The sequence below is a fragment of the Aythya ferina genome, assembly GCF_964211825.1.
Source record: "Aythya ferina genome assembly, contig: HAP1_SCAFFOLD_1044, whole genome shotgun sequence".
Lineage (NCBI taxonomy): Eukaryota > Metazoa > Chordata > Aves > Anseriformes > Anatidae > Aythya > Aythya ferina.
In genome coordinates, this window is record NW_028180853.1 from 4891 (window position 1) to 27346 (window position 22456).

The 22456-nt window shown below is 66.0% G+C and overlaps 3 protein-coding genes across 6 annotated transcripts; 1 reads left to right on the plus strand and 2 right to left on the minus strand.

Annotated features, from left to right (window-relative positions):
- Positions 1–543: 543 nt before the first annotated feature.
- On the plus strand, positions 544–4983 carry LOC311429427 (leucine-rich repeat-containing protein 55-like). The gene is made up of 4 exons (XM_084540511.1): positions 544–708; positions 1209–2163; positions 2250–2485; positions 2995–4983. Exons 2-3 carry the CDS (start codon positions 1515–1517, stop codon positions 2483–2485), a joined length of 885 nt encoding a protein of 294 aa, XP_084396637.1. The 5' UTR covers positions 544–708; positions 1209–1514; the 3' UTR covers positions 2995–4983.
- A 3061-nt stretch (positions 4984–8044) lies between these two features.
- On the minus strand, positions 8045–9490 carry LOC311429426 (apelin receptor-like). Its single transcript, XM_084540510.1, has one exon. The coding sequence runs from the start codon at positions 9405–9407 to the stop codon at positions 8295–8297; it is 1113 nt and encodes a 370-aa protein (XP_084396636.1). The 5' UTR covers positions 9408–9490; the 3' UTR covers positions 8045–8294.
- Positions 9491–12500: 3010 nt separating this feature from the next.
- Positions 12501–22320, minus strand: LOC311429425 (uncharacterized protein). 4 transcript variants are annotated; one of them, XM_084540507.1, is made up of 13 exons: positions 22264–22320; positions 21852–21932; positions 21112–21239; positions 20281–20926; positions 19459–19534; positions 17417–18685; positions 15174–16984; positions 14438–14768; positions 14105–14237; positions 13874–14013; positions 13538–13704; positions 13009–13083; positions 12501–12856 (listed from the first exon to the last, which is right to left on the minus strand). In XM_084540507.1, exons 3-12 carry the CDS (start codon positions 21194–21196, stop codon positions 13023–13025), a joined length of 4719 nt encoding a protein of 1572 aa, XP_084396633.1. In that variant the 5' UTR covers positions 21197–21239; positions 21852–21932; positions 22264–22320; the 3' UTR covers positions 12501–12856; positions 13009–13022. The 4 variants fall into 4 exon arrangements, with proteins under 4 accessions (XP_084396633.1, XP_084396635.1, XP_084396634.1 ...); XM_084540509.1 differs by lacking the exon at positions 22264–22320 and having other exon boundaries at positions 19459–19531; positions 21852–21984; XM_084540508.1 differs by lacking the exon at positions 22264–22320 and having other exon boundaries at positions 14438–14765; positions 21852–21984.
- Positions 22321–22456: the final 136 nt, after the last annotated feature.

Sequence of the window (22456 nt, forward strand, 5' to 3'; positions counted from 1 at the left end):
AACAAATAAATACAAAATAAATAAATAAATAAATAAATAAATAAAAAGGGAAAAGAAATAAAACCAAGCCAACATTTCAGCTGGGTGCAGTCGCTCCTGGCTTAGCTCTGGAGCACCTCGTTTTCCCCTCCTGCTGACACGTATTCGGTTTCTGTTTGCAGAGCCCGGCAAACCCTGCTTCACCCCATCCCACAGGGGTGCTCTCTGGGGCCAGGGGGTGTGCTGAGGGCAGCCGGTGGGCTGGGGAGCAGCCGAGCCCCCCGTGGGTGGCAGGATGCCACCCGCTGCCCCTCGTCCCGCTCCGTCCCCCCGGGTGGGGTGTCCCCGGAGCGGGGGCATTGCTCTCCTCCACCATCTCCATCGCTCTGGCGGCTCCACATCCCGCTCTCCTGTTGCTCAGAGATGTGGAGGCAGTTGCTAAGAGACACCGAAACGTCAGTATCTGGCCCTCAAGGAAAAAAAAAAAAAAAAGGGAAAAAAAAAAAAAAAAAACGAGAGACAGAGAAAGAGAGAGACAAGGGAGGACGAGGAGGAGGAGGGGAGGAAGGAGGTGGGGAAAGACCTGCTCCGATTGCCAGGCTCGGCAGCAGCCCTGGCTGCGGCTGCAGGAGCCACTTGCCCAACTTGGTGGCCACCCGAGGACCCCTGCCTGGCCACCCAGGCCTCGCGGCGGCGGGGAGCCGAGCCCTGCTTCGTCCCCCGGGCAGCGTGAGTATCCCGGGGACCCCCACGTCCCCCCGGCGCCACCGGAGGGATTGGCAACCATGGCAGGGAAGGGCTGGGGGGCGGCTGGGGCGGCAATTCCCCCGGCAAAAACCGGCTGAGGTGGGGAAAAGATGGAGATGTGGGGAGGGCACGGGGCGAGGGAGGAAGGAGCAAAGATGGCCAGGCAGCGGGGCCGCCTGGGCGAGGGATGCTGTGGCGGAGGGAGGGCCGGGCGTGGGGATGAGGTTCTCTCTGCGGGGGCCAGGCCAGGAGGGTGTCCCCGGCCACGGGCAGAGCTGACGGCGGCGGCTGCTACGCCCCTGGCTCTGCCCACCGCCTGCCAGGATGAGCCGAGCCCAGCCGGTGGGCTCAGGGCCCTCTTTGTGCTCTGCTGGCGGAGGCACGGCGAGGGCTGGGGGTGGCGTGGATACCCCGTGAGCCACAGCCCCCCCTCAGCAGGGCGTACCGCTAGCTTGGGTTTCTCTCACCCCTCTTCTCCACAGGCGGCTGAGAACGGCCTGACGGCAGCCCTGTGCTGGGGGGGGACTCGCTGAGCCCCCCGAATGTCTCCGGGACACCCCAAGCACTGCTTGGCTAGCTCGGAGCCCACCTCCGCTCCCCAAATCTTCCTCAGCCACCGCCAGCAGCCCTCAGTGTGAGCAGAGGGGTGACACCGCCCCCCCAAGCATGGTCCCCGCCGGGCTGTGACGGGCAGAGGATGCCGCTGCGGTGTGGCCGGCGGGCTGTCCCCGCGCTGAGGCCGGCTGGCCGCCCCGTTCCCCGCGGCATGGCACTCGCCGGGCTCTGAGATGGGCCCGGGGGCTGGCCGCCGGCCCGCCATGCTGCTGGGCCCCTGGGTGGTGGCGGCGGTGGTGGCGGTGGTGGCGGCGGCGGGCGCCGGGGCGGGCTGCCCGGTGCTGTGCACGTGCCGCGGGCAGGCGGTGGACTGCAGCGGGCAGCGGCTCTTCTCGGTGCCCGCCGAGCTGCCGCTGGACACCGGCAACCTCAGCCTGGCCCACAACCACATCGCCAGCATCCCGCTGGGCTACCTGGCCTGCTACGCCCAGCTGCGCGTCCTCGACCTCCGCAACAACTCGCTGGAGACCCTGCCCACCAGGCTGTTCCTCGGCGCCCGGCGCCTCACCCACCTGGACCTGAGCTACAACAACTTCAGCCTGGTGACGGCCGACATGTTCCTGGAGGCCAGCGAGCTGCTGCGCCTCGACCTGAGCCACAACCCCTGGCTGTGCAAGGTGCACCCCAAGGCGTTCCGGGGGCTGGCGCAGCTGCGGGAGCTGGACCTCAGCTACGGGGGGCTGTCGGCGCTCAGCCTCGATGCCCTGGAGGGGCTGACGGGGCTGGTGACCCTGCGCATCGGCGGCAACCCCTGGGTGTGCGGCTGCGCCATGGAGCCCTTCCTCAAATGGCTGAAGAGCCGCATCCAGCTCTGCGCCTCAGGTAAGGCGGCCCCCTGTTCCCCACCGCGTCCCCTCCTATCCCCCAACCCCAAATTTGCGGCATCCTGACGCCGCTCCCCTTGCCAGATTCACAGCTGGCCAAGTGCCAGGCCCCCCTGGAGGTGAAAGGGGTCCCCCTCTTCTCCCTGACGGAGGAGAGCTTCAAGGCCTGCCACCTCACCCTGACCCTGGACGACTATCTCTTCATCGCCTTCGTGGGCTTCGTGGTCTCCATCGCCTCGGTGGCCACCAACTTCCTGCTGGGCATCACGGCCAACTGTTGCCACCGCTGGAGCAAAGCCAGCGAGGACGAGGAGGTTTAGGTACGGCCGGGGAGGCTGGGACGCGGGGCTCACCCCCGTTGCCCCCAGCCACCCCCAGCCTCCCCCGCTCCCCACCCCGGCCCCCACCGCCTGGTGGGGACACCGGACTGTGCCTTGTCCTTGTCCCCTCCCGCTGTCCCCCCCCGTGCCTGGCCGTCCTGGGGAGACCGGGGGACGGTTCCCCTCTTCTTTTGCCCAGAAATGGGGAATTTTCACCCCAGGACCAACACCAATACCACTGCCATGAACCCCAGCGGAGTTTGGAGCCCCCCCCAGGTCCTGGGGCCGGTGGAGGTGGTGGCACAGGGGGCTCATGGGGGGGTCCCGGGGCCAGGAGCCTCCACGCGGTGCCAGTCAGTGGGAGATGGAGCAGGGGCTGCAGCTGGGGGGGAAAGGGACCTCCATTTGGGAGAGAGACCCCCCGAAAGCAGCGTGTGCCTTGAGGGATGCCCACACCCACTGCCTTGGGGGGAAAAACATGGAAATCCTCACTTTCACCCCGTAAACAGCACCGGTGGAGCAAGAGCCCGGCAGCCTCCAGCTCCCTGAACCCTGCCCGTGCTCTGCGACCTTGCCAAAACGTGGGGGCCAAGCCCAGGACATGGCACTGCCACCCGGCTCAGTGCCACCGCCCGCTGGGGGACAGACCTGCGCCTCGCTGGTGACCCTGGCTGCCGCTCGGACTCACAGACAGCCCCAGGGCCATCGTTCCTGGCGCTGGGACAAGAGTCGAAGCCCCACGAGCAGCTCCCGGGCACGGCGTTCACCAGCCACCTTTTTGCTCCTTTCCCTCCTCCTCCGAAGTTTTGCACAGGTTCGGGGCCATTCCAGGTGCCAGATGGCTTGGGGAACCCGTCCTGATCTCGTCATTAGGAGGCAGAAGGAACTCCAAAGGAATAAAAAAAAAAAAGGAAGAAAAAAATAAAGCCAACAGCCCCTCTGCCCAGCCAGGGTGGCCGCTGCTCCCACGTGCGTTTTCCACCGTCTTTGTGGCCGTTCCTGCAGCATGCAGGGCCGAGGACTACCGCCTCCACCCCAGCTGTAAAACCCCTGTGGCCACATAGCACTTTGCTGCCAAGAAGCATTTGCTCCCATCCTCGGCCTCCCGGGGTGGGTTTTGCTTGGGGAAAGCCCCCCCCCCCCCATTGCCCCTTCCCTGGGGCTGCTTGCCTGCCGGATGCATCCCGAGGAGGGGCCTCCCGTGAGTTGTTTTATTTTCTTACCGTGTTTCCATGCCTGTAGCTGGAGTGTAGATGCACAGTTTAGAAACAAATCAACCAACCAAAAAAAAAAAAAAAAAAAGAAAAAAAAAGAAAAAAAAAAAAAAGAAAAACGGGGAAAAATAAGGCAATGTGCTGGCTTGATGACTCCACCCCCAGCACCGAGTCTCTCCCGGGGCTGGTAGCAGCGTGAGGGCAGAAGGCTGGGTGCAAATCACTGCGGGCCCCGTGGCAGAGCCCCCCAGGCCCGCAGGAGAGCAGAGCCCAGCGATGTTGCCTCCGGGGATAGAGGCACTGGGGGGGTCTCTTTTTTCTTTTTGGTGTCTGCCCCTGCCCCACCAAAACAGCCTCTGGATACCAAGGACCAAATATGTGTTTTCCCCAGCAGTTTCTGACCCTGTTATTGGGTGACGGAGGAGAAAGTGCGAATTCAAAGCTCCCCAGCATCCCTGAATTCATCCAGACCAATTTTCTGCCTTTCTGAAGCAAAAGGGCCTTCCCTCACGCTTCGCTGCCCTGCATGGGGAGGGCAGGGACCTGCCTGAGGGTGCCAGCCCCACGCCATGTGCCCCCACACCACAGCCACGGCCAGTCCTGCAGCGAGCTGGGGAGCACCCAGGCGTGGAGGCAGCCACCCTGCCCTCCTGTTGTCCTCTCCTTCCCTCAGCCATACCCTCATCCTCTTTTCTTTTTCCTTTCCTTTCCTTTCCTTTCCTTTCCTTTCCTTTCCTTTCCTTTCCTTTCCTTTCCTTTCCTTTCCTTTCCTTTCCTTTCCTTTCCTTTCCTTTCCTTTCCTTTCCTTTCCTTTCCTTTCCTTTCCTTTCCTTTCCTTTCCTTTCTTCTCTTCTCTTCTCTTCTCTTCTCTTCTCTTCTCTTCTCTTCTCTTCTCTTCTCTTCTCTTCTCTTCTCTTCTCTTCTCTTCTCTTCTCTTCTCTTCTCTTCTCTTCTCTTCTCTTCTCTTCTCTTCTCTTCCCTTCCCTTCCCTTCCCTTCCCTTCCCTTCCCTTCCCTTCTCTTCCCTTCTCTTCCCTTCTCTTCCCTTCTCTTTTCTCTTCCCTTCTCTTCCTTCCTTTCTCTCTCTCTCTTTCGTCCTTTCCCCCTTTCTTTCCCCCTTCCCCATGCTACACCAAACGCTGCTGGCTGGGGAAGGCGAAGTGGGAAGCGCCAAGTTCGACCCCACAACCCGGTCTTTGTACGGAGCACATTTTATAAACGTGTACTTTTGTAACAGTGAGCACTTTTTCAGAGCTGAACCTCAACAATAAAGAACACCAGTGCAGCCTGTCTCGGGGCTGGGGTGGGGGGCGCGTGAGTGCGGTCCCAGGGCCACGGGCATGCAGTGGTGGCGGCGGGGACACGCGGGACCGGCCGGGAAGGAGGTGGAAAACAACCTGCAGAAGGCATCAGCCGTGTTTTCCCCTCCTGAGCTTCCTGTTATTCCTCCGGCAGCACCTCCCGGCGCGGCGGGGCCCAGCTGCTGGCGGCCGGGTCACTGCGGTGTCACCCGGCTCCCCGGGGCGGCCGGGGGCTGCTCCTACGGGCTGGGGCCCAGAGGTCGGGCAGCAGCTGTGTCGTGTCCTGCCGGCACGCGTGGCCCTGGGGACATCCAAGCCTCGCCCCAGCACCCCCGTTTTCATTCCACCCACCCGTCTCCAACCCCTCTTTCCCTCCTCGTCCTCCCTCCCTCCATCTCCTGCCCTCCCCAGGAGCTGTGGGGCCAGCCGGACCCTCCAAGCCTTTCACCCCTCAGCTGGCTGAAGGCACAGGGGCTGCTGGAAACATGAAAAAAAAAAAAGTCTCCTTCCATTTCAAGCCATTTTAACCCCTTTAAGCCCATCCCCTCATTATTTATCGCCTAAACTCTGCCTTTCCAAGGTCCACGGAGCTTTCCACCAACTCCTGAAGCTCTCTCTCCTCCTAACACACACCACCTGGTGAAGGGCCCAGGGCTCACTGCTCACCACGGGGACAGATTTTGGGTGGGTAGCCCAGGGACTCATGTGCTGGGGACACAACAGGGCAGCGAAGGACTGAAATCTCCCCCCTTGCCCTCTCCCTGGGGGCTGAGCAGAGGAAGGCAGACGTTTCTCACCCCATAATTATTTTCTCAGTTATTTCTGAGCTGCGAGGTCTGGCGAAACCTCCTCTGCCCAATGAGTAAGCCAAGTTTGGACAAATTCAGGTGTTCCCAGCACGAATTGGGGCCGTGCCCCACCTCGCCACGGCACCGCAGCCCCTCCAGCAGGGACTGAGGGTGACGTGGGGTCCCCTCCCTGCCACCGTTTGCTTTGGGGAGGAAAGCGTGAAAGTGTAAACAAGGAGGTGACTTCAAAGGCAAGCTGGCCTCACGGGACACCTGGGGACATCAGCCGGGCTCGGCACGCCGTGACATTATTTTTGCACCTCCGGTGGGACGCAGAGCTGGGAGCTGGGAGCTGGGAGCTGGGGGCTGAGCCTCCCATCCTGGGCTGGGAGGCTCCTGAGGGTCCTATCCCCATCCGTGCTGGCTTCTCCACCGCCCCCATCTCCCTGTGCAGACTGCCCTTGTCCCAGTGCCACGTCCCCACTGTGCCCGTGTCCCCACCGGGGCCATCCACGCCACGCTGGAGCCCTGCAGCCAGCCAGGCCCCGCAGCAAGGCACGGCGTCGCTCCTCAAGGATCCCATCGCACCCAAATTCACCCCCAGTTCCCCATTATTTTTTTTCCGAGGATGCTCCCGGCCGTGGCGGGGATTCGGCAGGGCTCCCCACCCCCCTCCATCCCCTCTATCTTCCCTCCTCATCTTTCCGCAGCCGCCTTTCCCCCCGCGCTGCCGCAGGAAGGCAACACCTTCCTTATCTCCTTCCGACCGTTGGTCCGGACCCGCTGCCCCTTCCCCCCCTCTCTCCGGCCTTGTTTTTCTGAAGTGTCCCTGCATTTCCCCCCTGAGACTCCTCGGCTCAGCATTTCCCTCCTCCGAGGGAAAAGGGAAATCTCCAGCAGCCGGATAGAAAGTCTGCAGCTCCCGCCACCACTGGCGAGGTGCCCCGTGCCTATATCCGTGCCTGGGAGGAAGCTGCCCGTGCCTGGGCTCCTAAAAAAAAACACAAATCGGGGCTTCCTCTGCCCCCCTTCGGGGCCAGCTTATTTAGGGGTGGTGGCCAGGAGGATGGAGAGGGGGGCCGAGTGGATAAGCAGGAGCCAGGAGCTCTTTTCCTTGCGTTTTCCAGCAGGGCACCTTGACTCTACACACCCCAAATTTCCCTTTGGGCCATGGTCTCGGATGCAGCATTTCCAGCATCCCAACACCCTGGCTCTTAGCCCAAGCCAGAAACCATGGGGAAACCCCAAAAAAGCCCCAGCCAGGGTGCAAAGAGCCCCAGTAGGCTCACCTCCACGGCTGCACCCCCTTTGCTGTTACCCAAACCAAGTCTCCTCCCTGGCCACCTTCCTGATTTACTGCATCGAGACAAAGGGCTGTCCCTGAGGGGTGATGAGTGAGGCTCAGCTGGTCCCAAAACGAGGACAGAGCAGGCAGCAAGGTCGCCCCAGCCCTCCTCCCCCCCTCGAAACAACGGGAAGCTCCGCGAGGAACCAAGTAATGATCCCGCATCCTTTCCAAGTGGGAACAAAGGCCAAGGAGACAGGATAGTTAATCGCGAGTAAATGAAGGATGTAAATAGCAAATAGGGGGAAGATTTATTTAGAGCGAAGCCTCAGGAAGCGGCTGGGGCTGGAGATGGAAACGGGAGAAGAGCGTTTTGGTGGGTCATCAAAATCCCCGGCTAGCACAGGCCATTGTCCTGCTGGCGCCACGGGAGGATGGGGAAGGGGATGGGGTCCCCAAAACGCCGTCCAGCCCCAAACTGGCCCTGAGCCCACACCACAGGGGTGCCCTCGGTGCTGGCCTGGGGCGCAGGCAGCAGCCCCCGGCTGCTTGATGGCATCCACGGCCCCAGGGGGGAACCACTCAGGGTGTATCTGGCCTGAGATAAGGAGGATAAAAACCTCAAACGGGGATTTGGGAGAAGGGGACAGCTGCCTGATGCAATCAGAGCCTCCCACTGGGGCGGGCTGAGCTCCCACCCCATGCACCAGAGGATTTTTTTACTTTTTTTTTTGGGGGGGGAAGTTCTTTTTCTGGTTTTCACTCCGGTCTCAACGTGCTGCGATGCAGCAAAGCAGCGCTCAGGGGTGGGAATTTTTGCACTTCCCAAAGCGTGTGGGGATGCACGGTGTGCACCCAAAATGTGGGGGGCGTGGGAGGGGGCACACACACACACAACAAATCCCCCCCCAACCCATGCAGCCCCCCCCACACCCCCTCCATCACCCCAGAGGGACTCGCATACTCCGCTCCTTTATTTTTGTAACCAAAACTCATTTATTTGTCACAAATCTCGCGGCCGCTGCCCCTGCCCAACCCACCCACCCATGCTTTGGTATCCCCCCCCCCCCCACAAAAGTATCCCACAAGCAGAGGCTCCCCAAAGCAAGCCAGGCTCTGGGGCGCTGAGAAAACAGGAGGGGGGGGTCCCCCAAAAAAAACACAGGGGCCTCTCCCCGAGGAGACCAGCTCAGGGGGGGTGCTGGGGTCGGGATGGGGGGGCTCAGGCGCGGAAGAGCGTCTCCTGGGTGGCGGGGTCCAGCTTGCCCCCCCCGGGCGGCCCCGCTTTGCCCCCCGGGGGGTGGCTGTGCCCCGAGGAGAAGCTGCCCGAGCGCTCGGCCCCAGGGCCAGGGGGGCGGCAGCAGAGGAGGGCGGCGCAGGCCCGTCTGAAGCGAGGGTCGAAGAAGGCGTAGAGGAAGGGGTTGAGGCAGCTGTTGATGTAGGCGATGCCGGTGCAGTAGGGGTGGAGGTTGTTGAGGAAGGCGTGGAGGCCGCAGGACCAGGGCAGCACCTCCAGGTCCATCAGGACGTAGAGGGTCTTGACCAGGTGGAAGGGCAGCCAGCAGCCCCCGAAGGCGGCCACCAGCACGGCGATGATGGTCAGCAGGCGCTTGCGCTTGCGGGGCCCCTCGGCCCGCTCCCGACGAAAGTGGCTGGCCACGGTGCGGGCGATGAAGAAGTAGCAGGTCAGCATGATGGCGAAGGGGGCCACGAAGCCCAGGGCGGTGGACGACAGCCCCAACCCCACCTCCCAGGCGCTCTCGGTGCCCGGCGCGGCCAGGTCCCCGTAGTCCATGTAGCAGGTCACCTTGGCGTCCCCCCCCAGCGCCGCCGCCCGCCGCAGCACCAGGGCGGGCAGGGCCAGCAGGGCGGCCAGCACCCACAGGGCCACGGTGGCCAGCAGCCCGCTGACCCGCGAGCGCAGCTTGGCCGTGGCCAGGGGCCGCACGATGGCCAGGTAGCGGTCGAAGCTCAGCCCCGTCAGGCAGAAGACGCTGGCGTACATGTTGACGAAGACCAGGTAGCTGCTCACCTTGCAGGCGGCCGTGCCGAAGGGCCAGTGGTAGCCCAGCCAGGCGTAGGCGGCCCACAGCGGCAGGGTGGCCACGAAGGTGAGGTCGGCGGCGGCCAGGTTGGCAATGAAGGTGTCGGCGGAGCGCCGCCGCTCGCGGCCGCCCTTGAAGATGGTCCAGAGGACCAGCCCGTTGCCCGCCGTGCCCAGCAGGAAGACCAGCAGGTAGATGGTGGGCAGCAGGGACAGCGAGGGGCCCCACTCCTCATACTCGCACTCCGTCTCGTTGTCCCCGTAGGCATAGCTCTCTGCCAGCTCCTCCATGCTGCCGGGCTCAGCTCAGCTCATCCCCGGCGCCCTGGGCTCAGCACCGACCTCCTCCGGCCCTCTGAGCCCAGCCCGACGAATCCCACCTCGTTACCTCCCCTTCCTACCCGCCCTCCGCCCTCCTCCTCCTCCTCCTCCTCCTCCTCAGTGGGACGGGACAGGATGGGGAGCCCCCGTGGGAAATTTCACAGCTCCCCTCCCCACACACACACACCTCCCATCTGGCTGCCCCGGCCCCCTCCGAGGGGTTTTACCAGGCTCTCACCCAAGTGTCAAAGCGTCAGCCCGCGAGATAACCCCGCTGCCCCCCACCGCGGCCACCCCAGCACCCAGGCTGGGTGCAGGGACACGGAGAACCAGCTCCTGGGGGGGGGCACGGGCAGGCACCCCCCAGGGACGTGGGAATTGGATTTCACATCTCAGAGGGCGCCTTCGGCAGCTGGGGTGTCGCACCCCAGGGTTTGGGCATTTTGCAGCTTGGGGCTTCGCAGCTGGGACCTCACAGCGGGCGTTTGGCACTTGGGGTTTTACATTTGGCATCCCAAACTGCCTGGGCCCTCTTCTGAGTGCTGCGGGAGCCATTTATGCATTTAGCCAAAATCTGGAGGGGGGAAGTGGCCGCTTGGGTTAGCGAAGGAACATTTTAAGGCATCTTCTGCATCAGTACGGTGTAACACAGAGCCCCCAGGGACCTCACTGTGTGTTGATCCTGTGCTGACTATTTTTGTAAGGCGAAGGAGCAGAAAGCAGCCCTGCCTTGATGAGAAATCACCTCCAAACCCAGAAACGCTGGAGGGAGCAGGGCTGAGGCGCAGGACGCTGTCCCACCGAGGCTCAGCTCTCGCAGCTGCGGCTTTGGGCAGAGCCCTTTGACAAGCTGAGTGTTTGCAAAACGCAGCCTGATAAAGCCATGAGCCTCTGCAGAGGCTGACACAAGCACGGGGCTCGGCTGCCCGCAGCACGGAGACGAGAGGTGCCTTTTGCCATTAAAAATCGATAAATCACCAGTCGGAGGGATTCAGAGCGAAGCGAAGGCACGCTGGGGACAGCAGCAGCGCGGACGCCGAGCCAGGCACAGCAGTGACACCACCACCCCCCTGCCAGCACGGCCGGCCCCTCAAACCAGTGTTAAAACCAAAAAAAAAAGAGCTGGTGGCGAGGTAATTGGGTTGCTGAAATACAGGGCAGCCCTAAGGGGGCTCCGAAATAAGGCTGGGGGAGGAGAAGCCCCAAATCTGAAGCAGCTCTCAGCCCCGTGAGAACAAATGGGGGGCTTCGCCAGGCTTGGGAGGGGGGTGATGAATAATAAAATATTCTGATTACCTGGGACAGGGTCAACTGGGAGAGCCAAACGTTAACCCTGTAAGGAGCTGCAAAGGTCAGCATTTCGTGGAAAAATTAGAGAAAAAGCTGTTAAAATGCAATGCCTAAATGTGAGGGCTGCTAACTTCATATTGCAAGTTTTTTTTGTTTTTTTTTTTTTTAAAAAAAAGAAGAGGAGACAGAACCACACAAAACCCCAAGACTGATGAAGCCGTTACTTAAGACAGCTAATGAATTGAATAAAAGAGGGAAATAAAAAAAATGCTAATTAGACCCTTGGTATTGCCAGAAACTGCTACAAAGGGAGATGTTCCAGCCCGGGTAATGAAGATCACTATTAATAACAATCCCCACTATTTTTGTCTTCTGTGGGTAGCGCAGGAGAACAGGTAACCCTTTGCAGCCTGGCGAAGGCGATGCCTGGCCAAAAAGCAGTGGATGGGGAGGGAGGGGGCTGAGCAGTGCCCCCGCTGCTCCCTCTGTCCCACCGGGGGACAGCAGGAATGTGCAGAGGGGCCTCGGGGGGAAGGGGAAGCAGGAGGAGCTGAGCCCACGGTGAGGGGCTGTGTGAGGAATGGTTTTCTCCTGCTGGGTGCTGGGCTCAGACGCCTGCAGCCCCATCTGCGAGCCCATCAGGTAACCTTGCTCTTAGTCCCCCTAATTCGCGAGGCTCCGTAGCCGGAGCTGAAGTGCTGGAGCAAATCCCACATCCCTGTGGCAGCACGGGGAGGCTCAGAGGGGGCAGCGACAACTGGATGCAATCAGAGATAAGCAGCTGAGATTCCTCTGCAATTCAGCAGGAGCCGGAGCATCTGCCGGCCCCAAGCCCCTGATAAAGCCGAGGGCTCAGCGGCACCAGGGGCGAGGAGACCTCAGCTCTGCTAACAGCTGAAAGCTGTCCCAAGGCATGCCGTGGGTCTGGGCACCCGTGGGAACGTAGAACCCATTAATAGCCACCCAGTACCCAAAAACCTCCCTCTGGCTCGGACCAGGGTGCTGTCCCCATGTGATGTTTGTCCCAGCCCGCACAAAAACCTTGCATGTGTGTGGCAGAGGGCCCCGGAGCCAGGCTGGCAGTGCCCTGTGCAGCTCCAGGGGGGCACTCAGCGCTGCCATGGGGCCGAGCTCCCCACGTACCCAAACGGCGTGCCAGGAAGAGCAGAGCTGGACTGTACCCCGGCACGGGATTTGGTGACTTCCTCCGAAGTCGCTTGGAGTTACTCATATCCTACCAGGGAAGCAACAGCTCCTTGGCTCCATCTCTCCATCTGTCTCTCCCCCTTTCCGCTAGGCTCTGCCGGGAAGAAACTGCTTGGGGTTCCTCATGGCGGGGAGGGGACAGGGCCCGGGGCACAGCCAGCTCTGGAAGGGGAGCAGGGATTGCATTTTGCAGGAGAAGGTGCCCGGGGAGACTCAAACTCTTTCAGTCTTCCCTGGGATTGCACAGGGAAAGAAATCCCAGCAGGAACACAGGCACAAGCAGCTCGGCTGGGATTGCGGCTGGACTCACAGACGGAGGCTGGGTTCCTGGGTTTCTCAGGAAGGTTTGGGGCCAGGACTGTCCCTCCAGGCAGGCTGCAGGGACTTGGGGACAGTGGAGGTGTCCCCAGGCACCCCCCCCCCCGCACGGCGCTGAGCTCCCCATGCCGGCTGCAGGCATGAGAGGGCAGAGAGCTCCTCCTGGTGGCTGTCCCCGCAGCATGGGGACAGGGACACCCCCTTCCCCGAGCCCCAGGGAGCCCTCAAAAGAAGGAAGGACACCCCAAGAACCAACCAACAAAGTTTTATTGTCCTGAAAAGTGGCACCAAAATAATGACCTGCTGCTCTTGGTCTGGAGGGTGGTAGGAGGGTGACGGGGAGGGAACAGGGCTTGTGGGTTTCCACCGCCGCCCCCAGCCCCCGGGAAATGTGGGGGGCTGAGGGGGTGGGCAGAGGAAGAGAGACCCCCGGGGAGTCCCTCGGGCCTCGGAGGGGGGCGGGAGGTGAGTGGGGAGGGACCCTGCGAGCATCATACAAAGTGCATAGATGTGTGTGTGTGTGTCCTGCCTCGGGGAGGGGGCGAGCTGCTCCGGGGGGAGCTGGCCGGGAGCCTCCCGGGGGCCACGCTGGCAGGAGAGCGAGCCTAAAAAAGAGACACGGGGAGGGGGGAGACACGGTCAGGAGGCAGGCAGGGAGCCCCAGCCCCTGGGGGGACCCGGAGCCGGAGGGATGTCCCCTCTGGCCCTCATCCCAGCCGTCCCTGCGGTGTCACCCCCGTGCCGTGCCGGTACTCACCCCGTGGGATCAGCTCATGATTTCTTCTTCTTCAGCTTCAGCGCTTGCAGCCAGTGTGGCGGGGAGCCGTCCGACCTGGGAGGATGGAGCTGCATCACCAAAATCCCCCCGAAACGTGCCCAAAGCCCTGGGGGCTTCTCCCAAAGCCCTGGGGGGACCCGGTCCTGCTGCCAGAGGGGCTGGGCAGGCAGGGAGCCGGGCTGCGGCCAGCTGCGGAGGCAGCCTCCAAGCTGTGGCTTTAAGGGCTTCGTCCCAAGCACTGTTTAGGGTGGAGCAGCTCAACTCTCCCAGGCAACGGGGCCTTGGGAATGCCGGTCCCAGCAAGCCTCCCTCCCCGCTCCAGCTCCAGCCCCGAGGCCGGCTGCCAGCAGCAGAAACACCAGCCCGGGGCACCGGGTTCCTCGGGGCCGTGGGACGCCAGCACGGCCCCACAGGCACCTTGGCACGTCCACCCCGCACCCCACAGGTCCCCATCACACCCACAGGGGGATTTCACACCCCTTTCCCCCCCAGGACCCCCGGCACTCACCCTGAGGACTTGTCCGGCTTGGGGGGCAGCGCCAGGGGCTTCCCCCCCAGGCCGGGGATCTTGCAGGACTTGGAGCGCTGCACGTGGGGGTCCTTTGGGGGGGCTGCCTTGCTGTCTGCTGGCAGCGCCCCCTCCTCAGCAGAGCGGTTTCGGCCCCTCAGCTTGGCCTGGGCATGAGGGGTGCAGTCAGAGGGGTGCTCCCCGCCGCCCCCAGGGCCCCCCGTCGCACCCTTTTCCCTCCCCAGCCACCCCAATATCCACACGCTGCCTCCATGGAGGGATCGGGTCCCCTCCTCCCGGCGGGGACACGTCCCTGGGGTCCTGCCAGGCCCGTACCTTGAGGGCAGACGTGTTGAGGCCGGGGAAGAGCGGCACCTTGACGCCTTTTCCCGACGGGGACGCTCGCACCCGCCGGCTCTTGGGCTCCTCTGCTGCCTCCTCGTCGGAGGACGCGGCCGCACGGGCTGGACGGGGCTCTGTGGGGACAGCACGGCCGTGAGGTGCCTTTGCCAAGGCCACAGCACCCCAATGTCCCTGCCCCGCCGTCCCCAGCCGCAGGGATCTGACCTGTGGAGTCCTGGAAGATCCAGCTGTCCCCCTCGGAGGTGGCCCCGGGGCGGAGGGCGGGCGCCCGGTGCCTCCGCTTGCGGCCCAGGCTGGCTTTGCTGCGGTACACTGTGCTGTCCAGGACCTCCGTGTCCTGCACAACCCATGGGGGGAAGGTCAGCGCCCAGCACGGGGGGTCCCAGGGCCCCAACAGCCCCCCCATCCATCCCATGGGGCTTCATGGCCCCCCAGGGCAGCAGTGACCCTACAGCGCAGGGCAGCCCGGTGCCTGCAGCGCATTGGGATCGGGGCTGCCACGAGGGGGGGGTCAGCAGCTTCCCCCCACCCACTCACCTCCAAAAAGGTGAATTCCTGCCCGGAGAGCTCCGCGGGTCCCTCGGGCTGAGCGGGTTTTTCCTCGCTGCTCTGCGGTCTCTTCCCATCCGGGTGCTCCCAGGGGGTCTCCTCCTGGCTCCCCGCTTCTGGGGGGTTCCCACCGCCAGCCTCCGGCAGCAGGGGGGCTGCAGCCACGTCTCTGTCTTCTGTGGGGCTGGGCTCGGCCTCATCCTCATCCTCATCCCGGGGGGGCTCTGAGGCTGGGGGCTGGGAGCTCGGCCCCGTGGGCTCAGCATCGGCACCCAAGGGTGGGCTGGGGTCCGAGAGGTGGGCGTCCATGGGGGTCCTGCTGGGGGAGACGAGAGGAGAGCCTGCAGTTCCCCCAGCTGCAAGGAGGAAGGCAAGGAGGGTCCCCGACTCGCAGGGGACTCAGGTCATTGCTCCCCACCGGGTTTTATGGGGGCAGGGGTGCAGAGAAAGGGGTCAGACCCCCCCAGCGCTCTCACAGTCCCAGGCAAAGGTGACCAAGGGGCAGGAGGAGGAGGATGGGGGCCGCTCACAGCCCTCCTGCCTGGCAAAACAGCCCCAGGAATGTGGTGGAGAAGGGACAGTGATCCCCAGAGGATCCTCCCGATCCTCGCCTTCAGCCTGGCTGAGATGAGGCCGCGAGGTTCCCTCAGCTTGGCCACATGAGGGCACGGAGCTAAACTCTGCCAGATCCTCCAAATCCCCCCCCCGCCAGCTCCCTCCTTACCCTGGTGCCGAAGCCCCGTGGTCTCCTGGGCTCGGCTCCCCGGCACCGAAATCCCGGCTGCGTGCGGCGCAGCGGGCGTCGAAGGCGCTGGCCCACTCCTGGCGCCTGGCCTCAGCCTCGCTCAGCTCCGTGCTCCATCCGCCTGCCTCCTGGGGCTGCCTCCAGCCTGCTTCCTCCTCCTCCTCCTCATCCTCCTGGGGCTGTGCGGAGCTGCCCGGGGCTGCCCCGTCCTCATCCCAGGCCATCTGTCCCGGTCCACCATCACTGGTACCAGCGGTAGGAGCCGAGGGGAGGTCGCCGTGCCAGCCTCCCGGGGGCTCCCCGCGCTCCTGCAGGTCCCCAGGGCTCATTTCGGCGCTCCAGGACATGGGGCCTCCTTCTGTAGTGCTGGCGGGGTCAGGCCCCTGCTCCATCCCAATGGCACCGAACTGGTTACGGTGCTCAGCTGCCCCGCGGCACAGCTCCTCCATCCAGCCCACGGCGCCGCTCTCCTGCTGCTCGCTGCTGCCCCAGCCCGGCTCCGGGGCCGGGTGCCCGGGGGCAGAGGAGCCGGGCAGCTCTTCTGTTCTGACCCCAAAGGCACTGCCCGCTTCTGTCTGGGCTGTGCCGCGTTCTCCAGCCCAGCTCAGCCGGCTGGGGCCGAATTCTTCCTTCCTGCTGGCCACGGAGCCAAACTCGCTGGCCCACACTGGCCTGCCGGGGCCGAACTCCCTGTCCTGGCTCTCCATGGCCCTGCTGCTGTACTCATCGTCCCAGGCCGGCCTGCTGGGGCTGAACTCCCTCTCCTGGGTCTCCTCCTCTCCGGCGCCGTAGCCGCTGCCTTCAGCCGGCCTGCTGGGGCTGAACTCCCTGTCCTGGCTCTCCATGGCCCTGCTGCTGTACTCGCTGTCCCAGGCGGGCCTGCTGGGGCTGAACTCCCTGTCCTGGCTCTCCATGGCCCTCGTGCTGTAGTCGCTGCCTTCAGCCGGCCTGCTGGGGCTAAACTCCCTGTCCTGGCTCTCCATGTCTTGGGTGCTGTATTCGCCAGACCAGGCGGGCCTGCTGGGGCTGAACTCCCTGTCCTGGCTCTCCATGTCTTGGGTGCTGTATTTGCTGTCCCAGGCCGACCTGCTGGGGCAAAACTCCTTCTCCAGGCTGCCGGCGTCCCCGGTGCTGGATCTGCCAGCCCAGCCCAGCGTCAAGTCCTCGTCCTTGCTCTCAGCGTCCCTGCTGCTGTATTTGCTGGCCCAGTCTGCGCCCAGCTCCCTGTCCTTCATCTCGGCGTCGCCGGTGCCGTACTCGCCGGCCCACACGGGTGCGAGCTCCCCGGCTGGGCTCTCCAGGTCCCCAGAGCCGTACCTGCCAGCCCAGCTGGGCTGCCTGGAGCTCAGCTCTTTGTCCTCCTGCTGGCCCACGCCGTAGCTCCTGCTCCACTCGGTCTTCCCAGAGCTCGCCTCCTCTCTGCCGCCGGCACCGTCCAAGCCGTAGCCGGTGCCCCAGCTGGCTTTGCCAAAATCTTGGTCCTGCAGGCAGCTTTCCCCCAGGCCGTGGGGTTTGGGCCAGGTGCCGCAGCCCAGCCCCGCGTCCCCCAGCAGCTCTGTCCCTTTGTAACTGCTGCTCCAGTCCCTCTCGGCGGCGCCGAAGGCCCTGTCCTGCCGCTCCACGTCCCCCACGCTGTGCCCGGTGTCCCAGCTGGATTTGGTCCCCACCTCGCCGGGCCAGTCCCTGTCTCTGGCCACAGCCTCGTGGCTCCAGTCAAAAGCAGCAGCCCGCTGGGACCTCCCGATGCCGAATTCGCTGCACAGGTCCTTCCGCGACCAGCCCAGCAGGTCCTGGGGGAAAGGGAGCCAGAAAAGCAGAGAGAGCGTCAGAGAAACACCGCGGGGGGTGAGCGGCCACCCTCAGCACCCCTCCCGGAGCGAGCCCAGCGCCCACCACCCGCAGCCGCTGCACCCACCCAGGGCTCCTCTGAGCCCCGCGTGCTCTGAGCCCTCCCCAGCTCGTCGCGCAGCCGCAGGTTGGCCAGCAGCCTGCGCAGCACGGCCGCGGTGCCCGGCTCGGCCATGGCTCTCCGTGCCGGCGCACGCGGCGGGGCTCCCGGCGCCCGGCCCCACCCCGGCTCTCCCCGCTCAGCCTCCACCCAACCCGTTGGACGGCTCCGACGCAGGGAAAAAAAAAAAAAAAAGAAGAAAAAAAAAAAAAAGCAGAAGCACGCAGCCGGGTTTTAACCCTTGCTGCCTCGCCTCCTTCCCTTGAGTCCTCACCTCCGAGCCGTCGGCCTGCGCTGAGCCGCGTCCCGCTGCCTGAGCCCCCGGCGATGCCAGCAGCTCGGTCAGCCAGCCCGGGTCGGGGTGGGTGTCGGGAGCCCTGGAGGAGCCTTCCTCCCGGCCCGGCCCGCCGGGGCCCTGCAGGTTGGAGGCAGAGCCGCCTGCTGACCCCGGCTCCCAGCAGGATTCGGCCTCCGGAGAGGCTGCATCCGCCCGGGTGGCCTCCACAGGGGGCTGGGGCTCAGCGGGGTCCTGCTCGGGCTCTGTGACGTGCAGCACGGTGCTGTTCCACTCTGCCTCCTCCTCCTCCTCCTCCTCCTCCTCTTCCTCTGCCGAGCCCTCAGCCTCCAGCTTGGCTACGGGCCCCCCCGGGCACGGATCCCCCTCCTCCAGCCAGCCGCCAGCCCCGTGGGACCCACCGTCCCCTCGGGAGCCCGCAGCCTCCCCATCCGACCCGTTGTCCTCTTCGGAGAGCCCCGAGTCGGCCGCCTCCCGGATAGGGGAGCTGGGGGGGGACGGCAGCCCCCTGCCCCCCCGGGAGGGGAACGTCCACTCGAAGGAGTGCGAGAGGCTCCAGCTGGACTCGCTGCCCAGCGAGCGCTGCGCCGCCGGCTCCCCGGGCTGGGGCAGGGTGCTCAGCGAGCCCCCCAGCTCCCCCATGCCCTGCCCTTCGCTGGGGGGGGGCCGCAGGACCCCCTCGGAGCAACGTCGGAGCCCCGAGTCCCTGCTGGGGGGAGGAAGGCTGAAATCGGGACCCTCGGGGGACCGCGGGGATGTAGGGGAGTCATCGGGTCCCTCCGGGGAGCCCGGGGGACGAGAGGCTCTGGAAGGGGGCTCTGGGGAGGGGCTGGGGGGGGACGGGGGCTCGGCGGCAGCCTCGGGGGAGCCGGGGGGGTAGGTGGCTCGGGGGGGCAGCTGGGGGGTGCCCGGTGTTGGGGGGCTGGAGGTGGCGGGGGACCCTTCACTGGGGGTGTGCGGGGAGCCGGGGGAGCGGGAGGCAGCGGGCTGGGCTTCGGCCGGGGCGCCCGGAGCCTGGATGGAGGCAGCGGGGAGATCCTGGGCCGGGGGCTGAGCGGGGGAACTGGGGGAGCCGGGGGCCAGGGTGGGGGAGCCGGGGGGCAGCAGCTCCGGGGGGGCTTCGGGAGAGCCGGGGGCCAAGGCGGAGGGCTCGGCGGGCTGGAAAGGGGCGCCCGGGGCTGGAGGCGGGCAGGAGGGGGGTCTCGGGGAGCCGGGGGGTCCGGGGGTGCCCAGCTGGAGAGAGGAGAGCTGCAGAAAGAACGGGGTGGGGGGCACGGGGAGGGGGCACAGTCACTCAGGAGGAACCCCCCAGGCATCTCGCCCCGTTCCCAAAACCCCGTCCCCTCCAAATCCCGGGGCAGGAGGCGCCCACGCTTCCTGCCAGCTCCGGGGCCGCTTCCTGCCTGACTCAGCCTCGGCTGCTCCCCGTGGGCCCCGGCCCCGCTCCGTGCCCCGTGGGCAGGGCCAGGCAGCACCCAGAGCCCCCCCAGAGCCCCTGCCCCTGCCCCAGCCCCCCGCCAGAGGCGTGCAGAGAGACACGGAGAGGAAGACCCGAAGCGAGAGGAAACAGAAACGCCCCCAGCCCCAACCCGCACCCCCCGGGGCACGCCAGCACCGCCCTGGCACCGAGGGCCCGGCCCTGCCTGTGGCCAGCAGGGTTCCTTCTCCTCCCCCCTGGCCCCGGCACGCCGCTCGGTGTCCCCGCCACCACCCAAAATCCTGGCTGGTGACTCACGGCTGCTCCTCGTCCCCACCTCGGCACCGCGGCGGGGCTGGCACCTGCCGAGCCCGCCCCAGGAGCCTGGCACCCCGAGCACAGGGGGGAGCAGGGGGGAACCCCCCTTCCCCCGAGGGATGCGGGGAGGGAGGGATGGAGGGAGGGAGGGGGCTGAGCACCAGAAAGGAGGAAGGAGAGACACGCACCCCGCAGAGAGGGAGCCCCGGAGGAGACAGGAGAGCCCCAAAGGAGAGAGCCCAGGAGCGGAGCAGCCGCGGCACAGGAGGGGGCGGCGAGAACTCACGTCAGGGGGGGACGGCGGCCTCCAGAGTCGGCGGGGGTCCCCGGCACAGCTCAGGCCGGCTGGGGAGGAGCCGCTGCTGCGGGGAGACGGGAGGGTGGGTGAATGCCACGGGCACCCCGCTCTCCTCTGCCACCACCAGCCCCACCGGCCCCAACCCATCCCCGCGGGGCGAGCTGCAGCCACCCCTCATTCCCTGCTGGGTTCAGTCAGGGGGCTGATTGCAGAAGGGAGGGGGCAGAACGGGCTGCAAAGCCCTCGCTGGGAAGTTTTTCATCCTTCGCAGAGCGAGTTTCTCACACTCTGGATGAAAATAGCCCCTGCCCTGCTCCCAGAGGTGCCCGGCTTGCGGGAGCACGGCCAAGGGCTGGCTCGCCACCAGCCCGTCCCGCAGCCAGGAGTCCCACAGATCCGGCGCCTCTGCCCCGGCGTGGACCAGCAGGAAAAAAAAAACAACGAGGGTGGGAAAAAGGGAGAAAAGGGAGTGTTTCCCAGGGGCAGCGAGCCCCCGAAATGCCCTGCTCGGGCAGCGGCAGGGCGGGCTGGCAGCTCTCCCAGCCGGCAGAGGGCTGCGAGCACGGTTCCTTAACCGGGCCAGCCTGTTCCTGCGGTTTCCACAAACCACCGGGGCTGTCGCGGGTGACCCAGCCTTCCCACGAAGGCAGCTCAAGGCACTGTTGGTTAGGAGGAACCCCGGCCTCGTGCCGGAGCCCAGACCTCAGCTCCCTCCCAGCCCCGTTATTCCCTTCCCATCGCGCGCGGCGCCGCCCCCAGCCCACGGCCCCACGGCCCCTCGGCCCCAGGGAGCGGCCCCGCACCCCTCACCTCATTTCAGCCACTGAACTCCTCTCGCCCCCCGTCCCCGGCTCCCCCCCGGCGTGCTGAGGGGGCTGCAGGGCTTCACTGGGGGGGGCTCCCTCCGCCTCCCCGCCGGGGCGCCTCCTGAAGACGGCGGCGAAGGGCTTGGAGCCGAAGCGGCTTGGAGAGGCGGCGTCGGGGCAGAAGGGAGAGAGCCGGGCCCGCTCGGGGCTTCCCGGGCCCTCCTTGCTGTCCATTTTGGCCAGGATCTCCTCCACCGTGGTGCCCGGGAAGCGCTCCGGCTTGGCCGCCACGGGCACCGGGGTCACCTTAAAGGGAGCCGGGCCCTTGCGGGAAGGCGTCGGGGGGGCCGCAGGCGCCTCGCCGGCGGGGCTCGCGCCCGGGTCTTCGGGGGCCGAGGGCGGCGGGGAGGGGAGCCCCTTCCCGTTGGGGGTCTCGGGAGACTTGAGGGTGAAGGAGGGGCGCCTGAGGGCCCCCCCGGAGCTGCCCCCGCCGTAGGGCTGGGGCCCCGCCAGGCGGTTCATCTTCTCGGCCGAGGGCAGCTCGGGGCGAGGGTGCCGCGGGGCCGGCGGCGGGTGAGGCTTGGCGGGCACGGACGGCTTGGGCAGCACGCGGGGCTTGGGCCGGATGGGAGGTTTGGGGCGAGCGGTGCCTGCGGGAGGGAGACACGGAGAGAGACGGCACGTTACAGAAACCCTACAGCCCCGAGAAAGGCCCTAAAGCGCTGACAGAAACCCTACAGCCCCGAGAGATGCCCTGCTCCAGGCTGAGGGCAGCACAACCCAGGTGTGAGCGGGTGTGGGTAAGGGGCTGGGCTGGTGCCCGAGGGGCTCTCACCTTTCTCGGGGCTGCCGGCCGCCAGTCCTGCCCCCCCCGAGGCGCAGGGCAAGGGGGGGTGCAGGGGCTGGGGCTGGGAGGCCATGGCGGTGGCTGGGGCCGGGCAGATCTCAGCGCGCGGTCAGCCCCTGGGGGAAGAGAAAAGGGAGAAGCGTTACGGGGGGTGGGGGAAAAAAAAAACAGCGCCTGGGCTATCCGCCGGGGCCCACGGCCCCTAAAACCTCCCGGATCCTGCCCCGGCACCACGCCAGCCCCGCCGGGCACCTGCAGCAGCGCCCACGCCGCGTGCCAGCCTGCTATCGCGCTGCCCGGCCCCGTGCCCGCCCTTGGCACAGCCGGGGCACCCCGGCAGCCGCTCCCCATGCCCCAAATCACCACTGGGTCCCCCCAGTTCTCTCTATTCACCCTACAACGCCCCCACCTGCTCGCGCCACCCCGTTTTCTCCCCCAACTGCCCCCAAACCCTTCGGGCAGGCCCTGTGGGGTACGTCACACCGCGAGGCGCCCGTCCCAGCCCCAAAGCAGCAGCGTGGGGGCAGCGTGCCGGCCCCCAGCCCCCTCCCCGACACCGCAGGCCTGCCGCCAGCCCCCCGGCACCCGCACCGAGCCCCCCAGCGCCCCGACCCCGTGCCGTGGGCTCCGCCGGGCACTGCTGGCACGGAGGCGGGTTAAGGGGTGCCCCATGGCGGGGGTGCCCATGGGGCAGGGGGTGCCCATGGGGCAGGGGGTGCCCCCCTCACCTTCCCCTCTGCGGCCTCATGTCCGGGCCGGGGGGCGCGGGGGCTCCTGGGGCTCGGGCCGCTGCGGTGACTCAGGGTGCGCTGCGGGGACAGGAAAAACTCGCTCCCTGCCTCCTCCTCCGCTCCTCCCGGCCCTGCCCTGCCTCCCCCCCCCATCCCTCCTCCTCCTCCTCCTCCTCCTCCTCACTCCCCCCCCATTCACCCCACACCCCCCCCATCCCCCCCCCGCCCCTTTTAGCCCCCCATCTCCCCCCGCCCTCCCCCTGGGGCCCAGCCGGCGCTGCGGAGCCCACATCTGGAAGACATCTCCCCCCCCCAGCCCCAGCCCCAGCCCCTCCCCAGCCCTCCTCCCTCCGCCATCTTCCCCCCCCCTTCTTCCCTCCCCCCCCCCGTGCCCCCTTCCCTTCCCCACCCGGCGGCAGCCCCGGGCCCAGCTCCCGGTGGCGAGGCCGGAGGGCGGAGAGGAAGGGAGGAAGAGGAGGGGAGGAAGAGGAGGGCAAGGGGCGCCCCCCCCCCCCTTCTTCCCCCTTCCCCCATCCCCCGGGCCCCGCTCCCGTCGCCATGGCAACGCGGGCAGGCCTCGGGCCGTCGCCATGGCAACGCCC

Excerpts from the sequence above, each read along its gene's own strand:
- LOC311429425 (XM_084540507.1), bottom strand. The coding sequence starts at position 21,196 with ATGGCCTCCCAGCCCCAGCCCCTGCACCCCCCCTTGCCCTGCGCCTCG. Across the intron at positions 18,686-19,458 it reads GGCCGCCGTCCCCCCCTGAC|CTCTCCTCTCTCCAGCTGGG; the intron begins GTGAGTTCTCGC and ends TTCTTTCTGCAG. Across the intron at positions 14,014-14,104 it reads GATCTTCCAGGACTCCACAG|AGCCCCGTCCAGCCCGTGCG; the intron begins GTCAGATCCCTG and ends CTGTCCCCACAG.
- LOC311429427 (XM_084540511.1), top strand. The coding sequence starts at position 1,515 with ATGGGCCCGGGGGCTGGCCGCCGGCCCGCCATGCTGCTGGGCCCCTGG. Across the intron at positions 2,164-2,249 it reads CATCCAGCTCTGCGCCTCAG|ATTCACAGCTGGCCAAGTGC; the intron begins GTAAGGCGGCCC and ends TCCCCTTGCCAG.
- LOC311429426 (XM_084540510.1), bottom strand. The coding sequence starts at position 9,407 with ATGGAGGAGCTGGCAGAGAGCTATGCCTACGGGGACAACGAGACGGAG.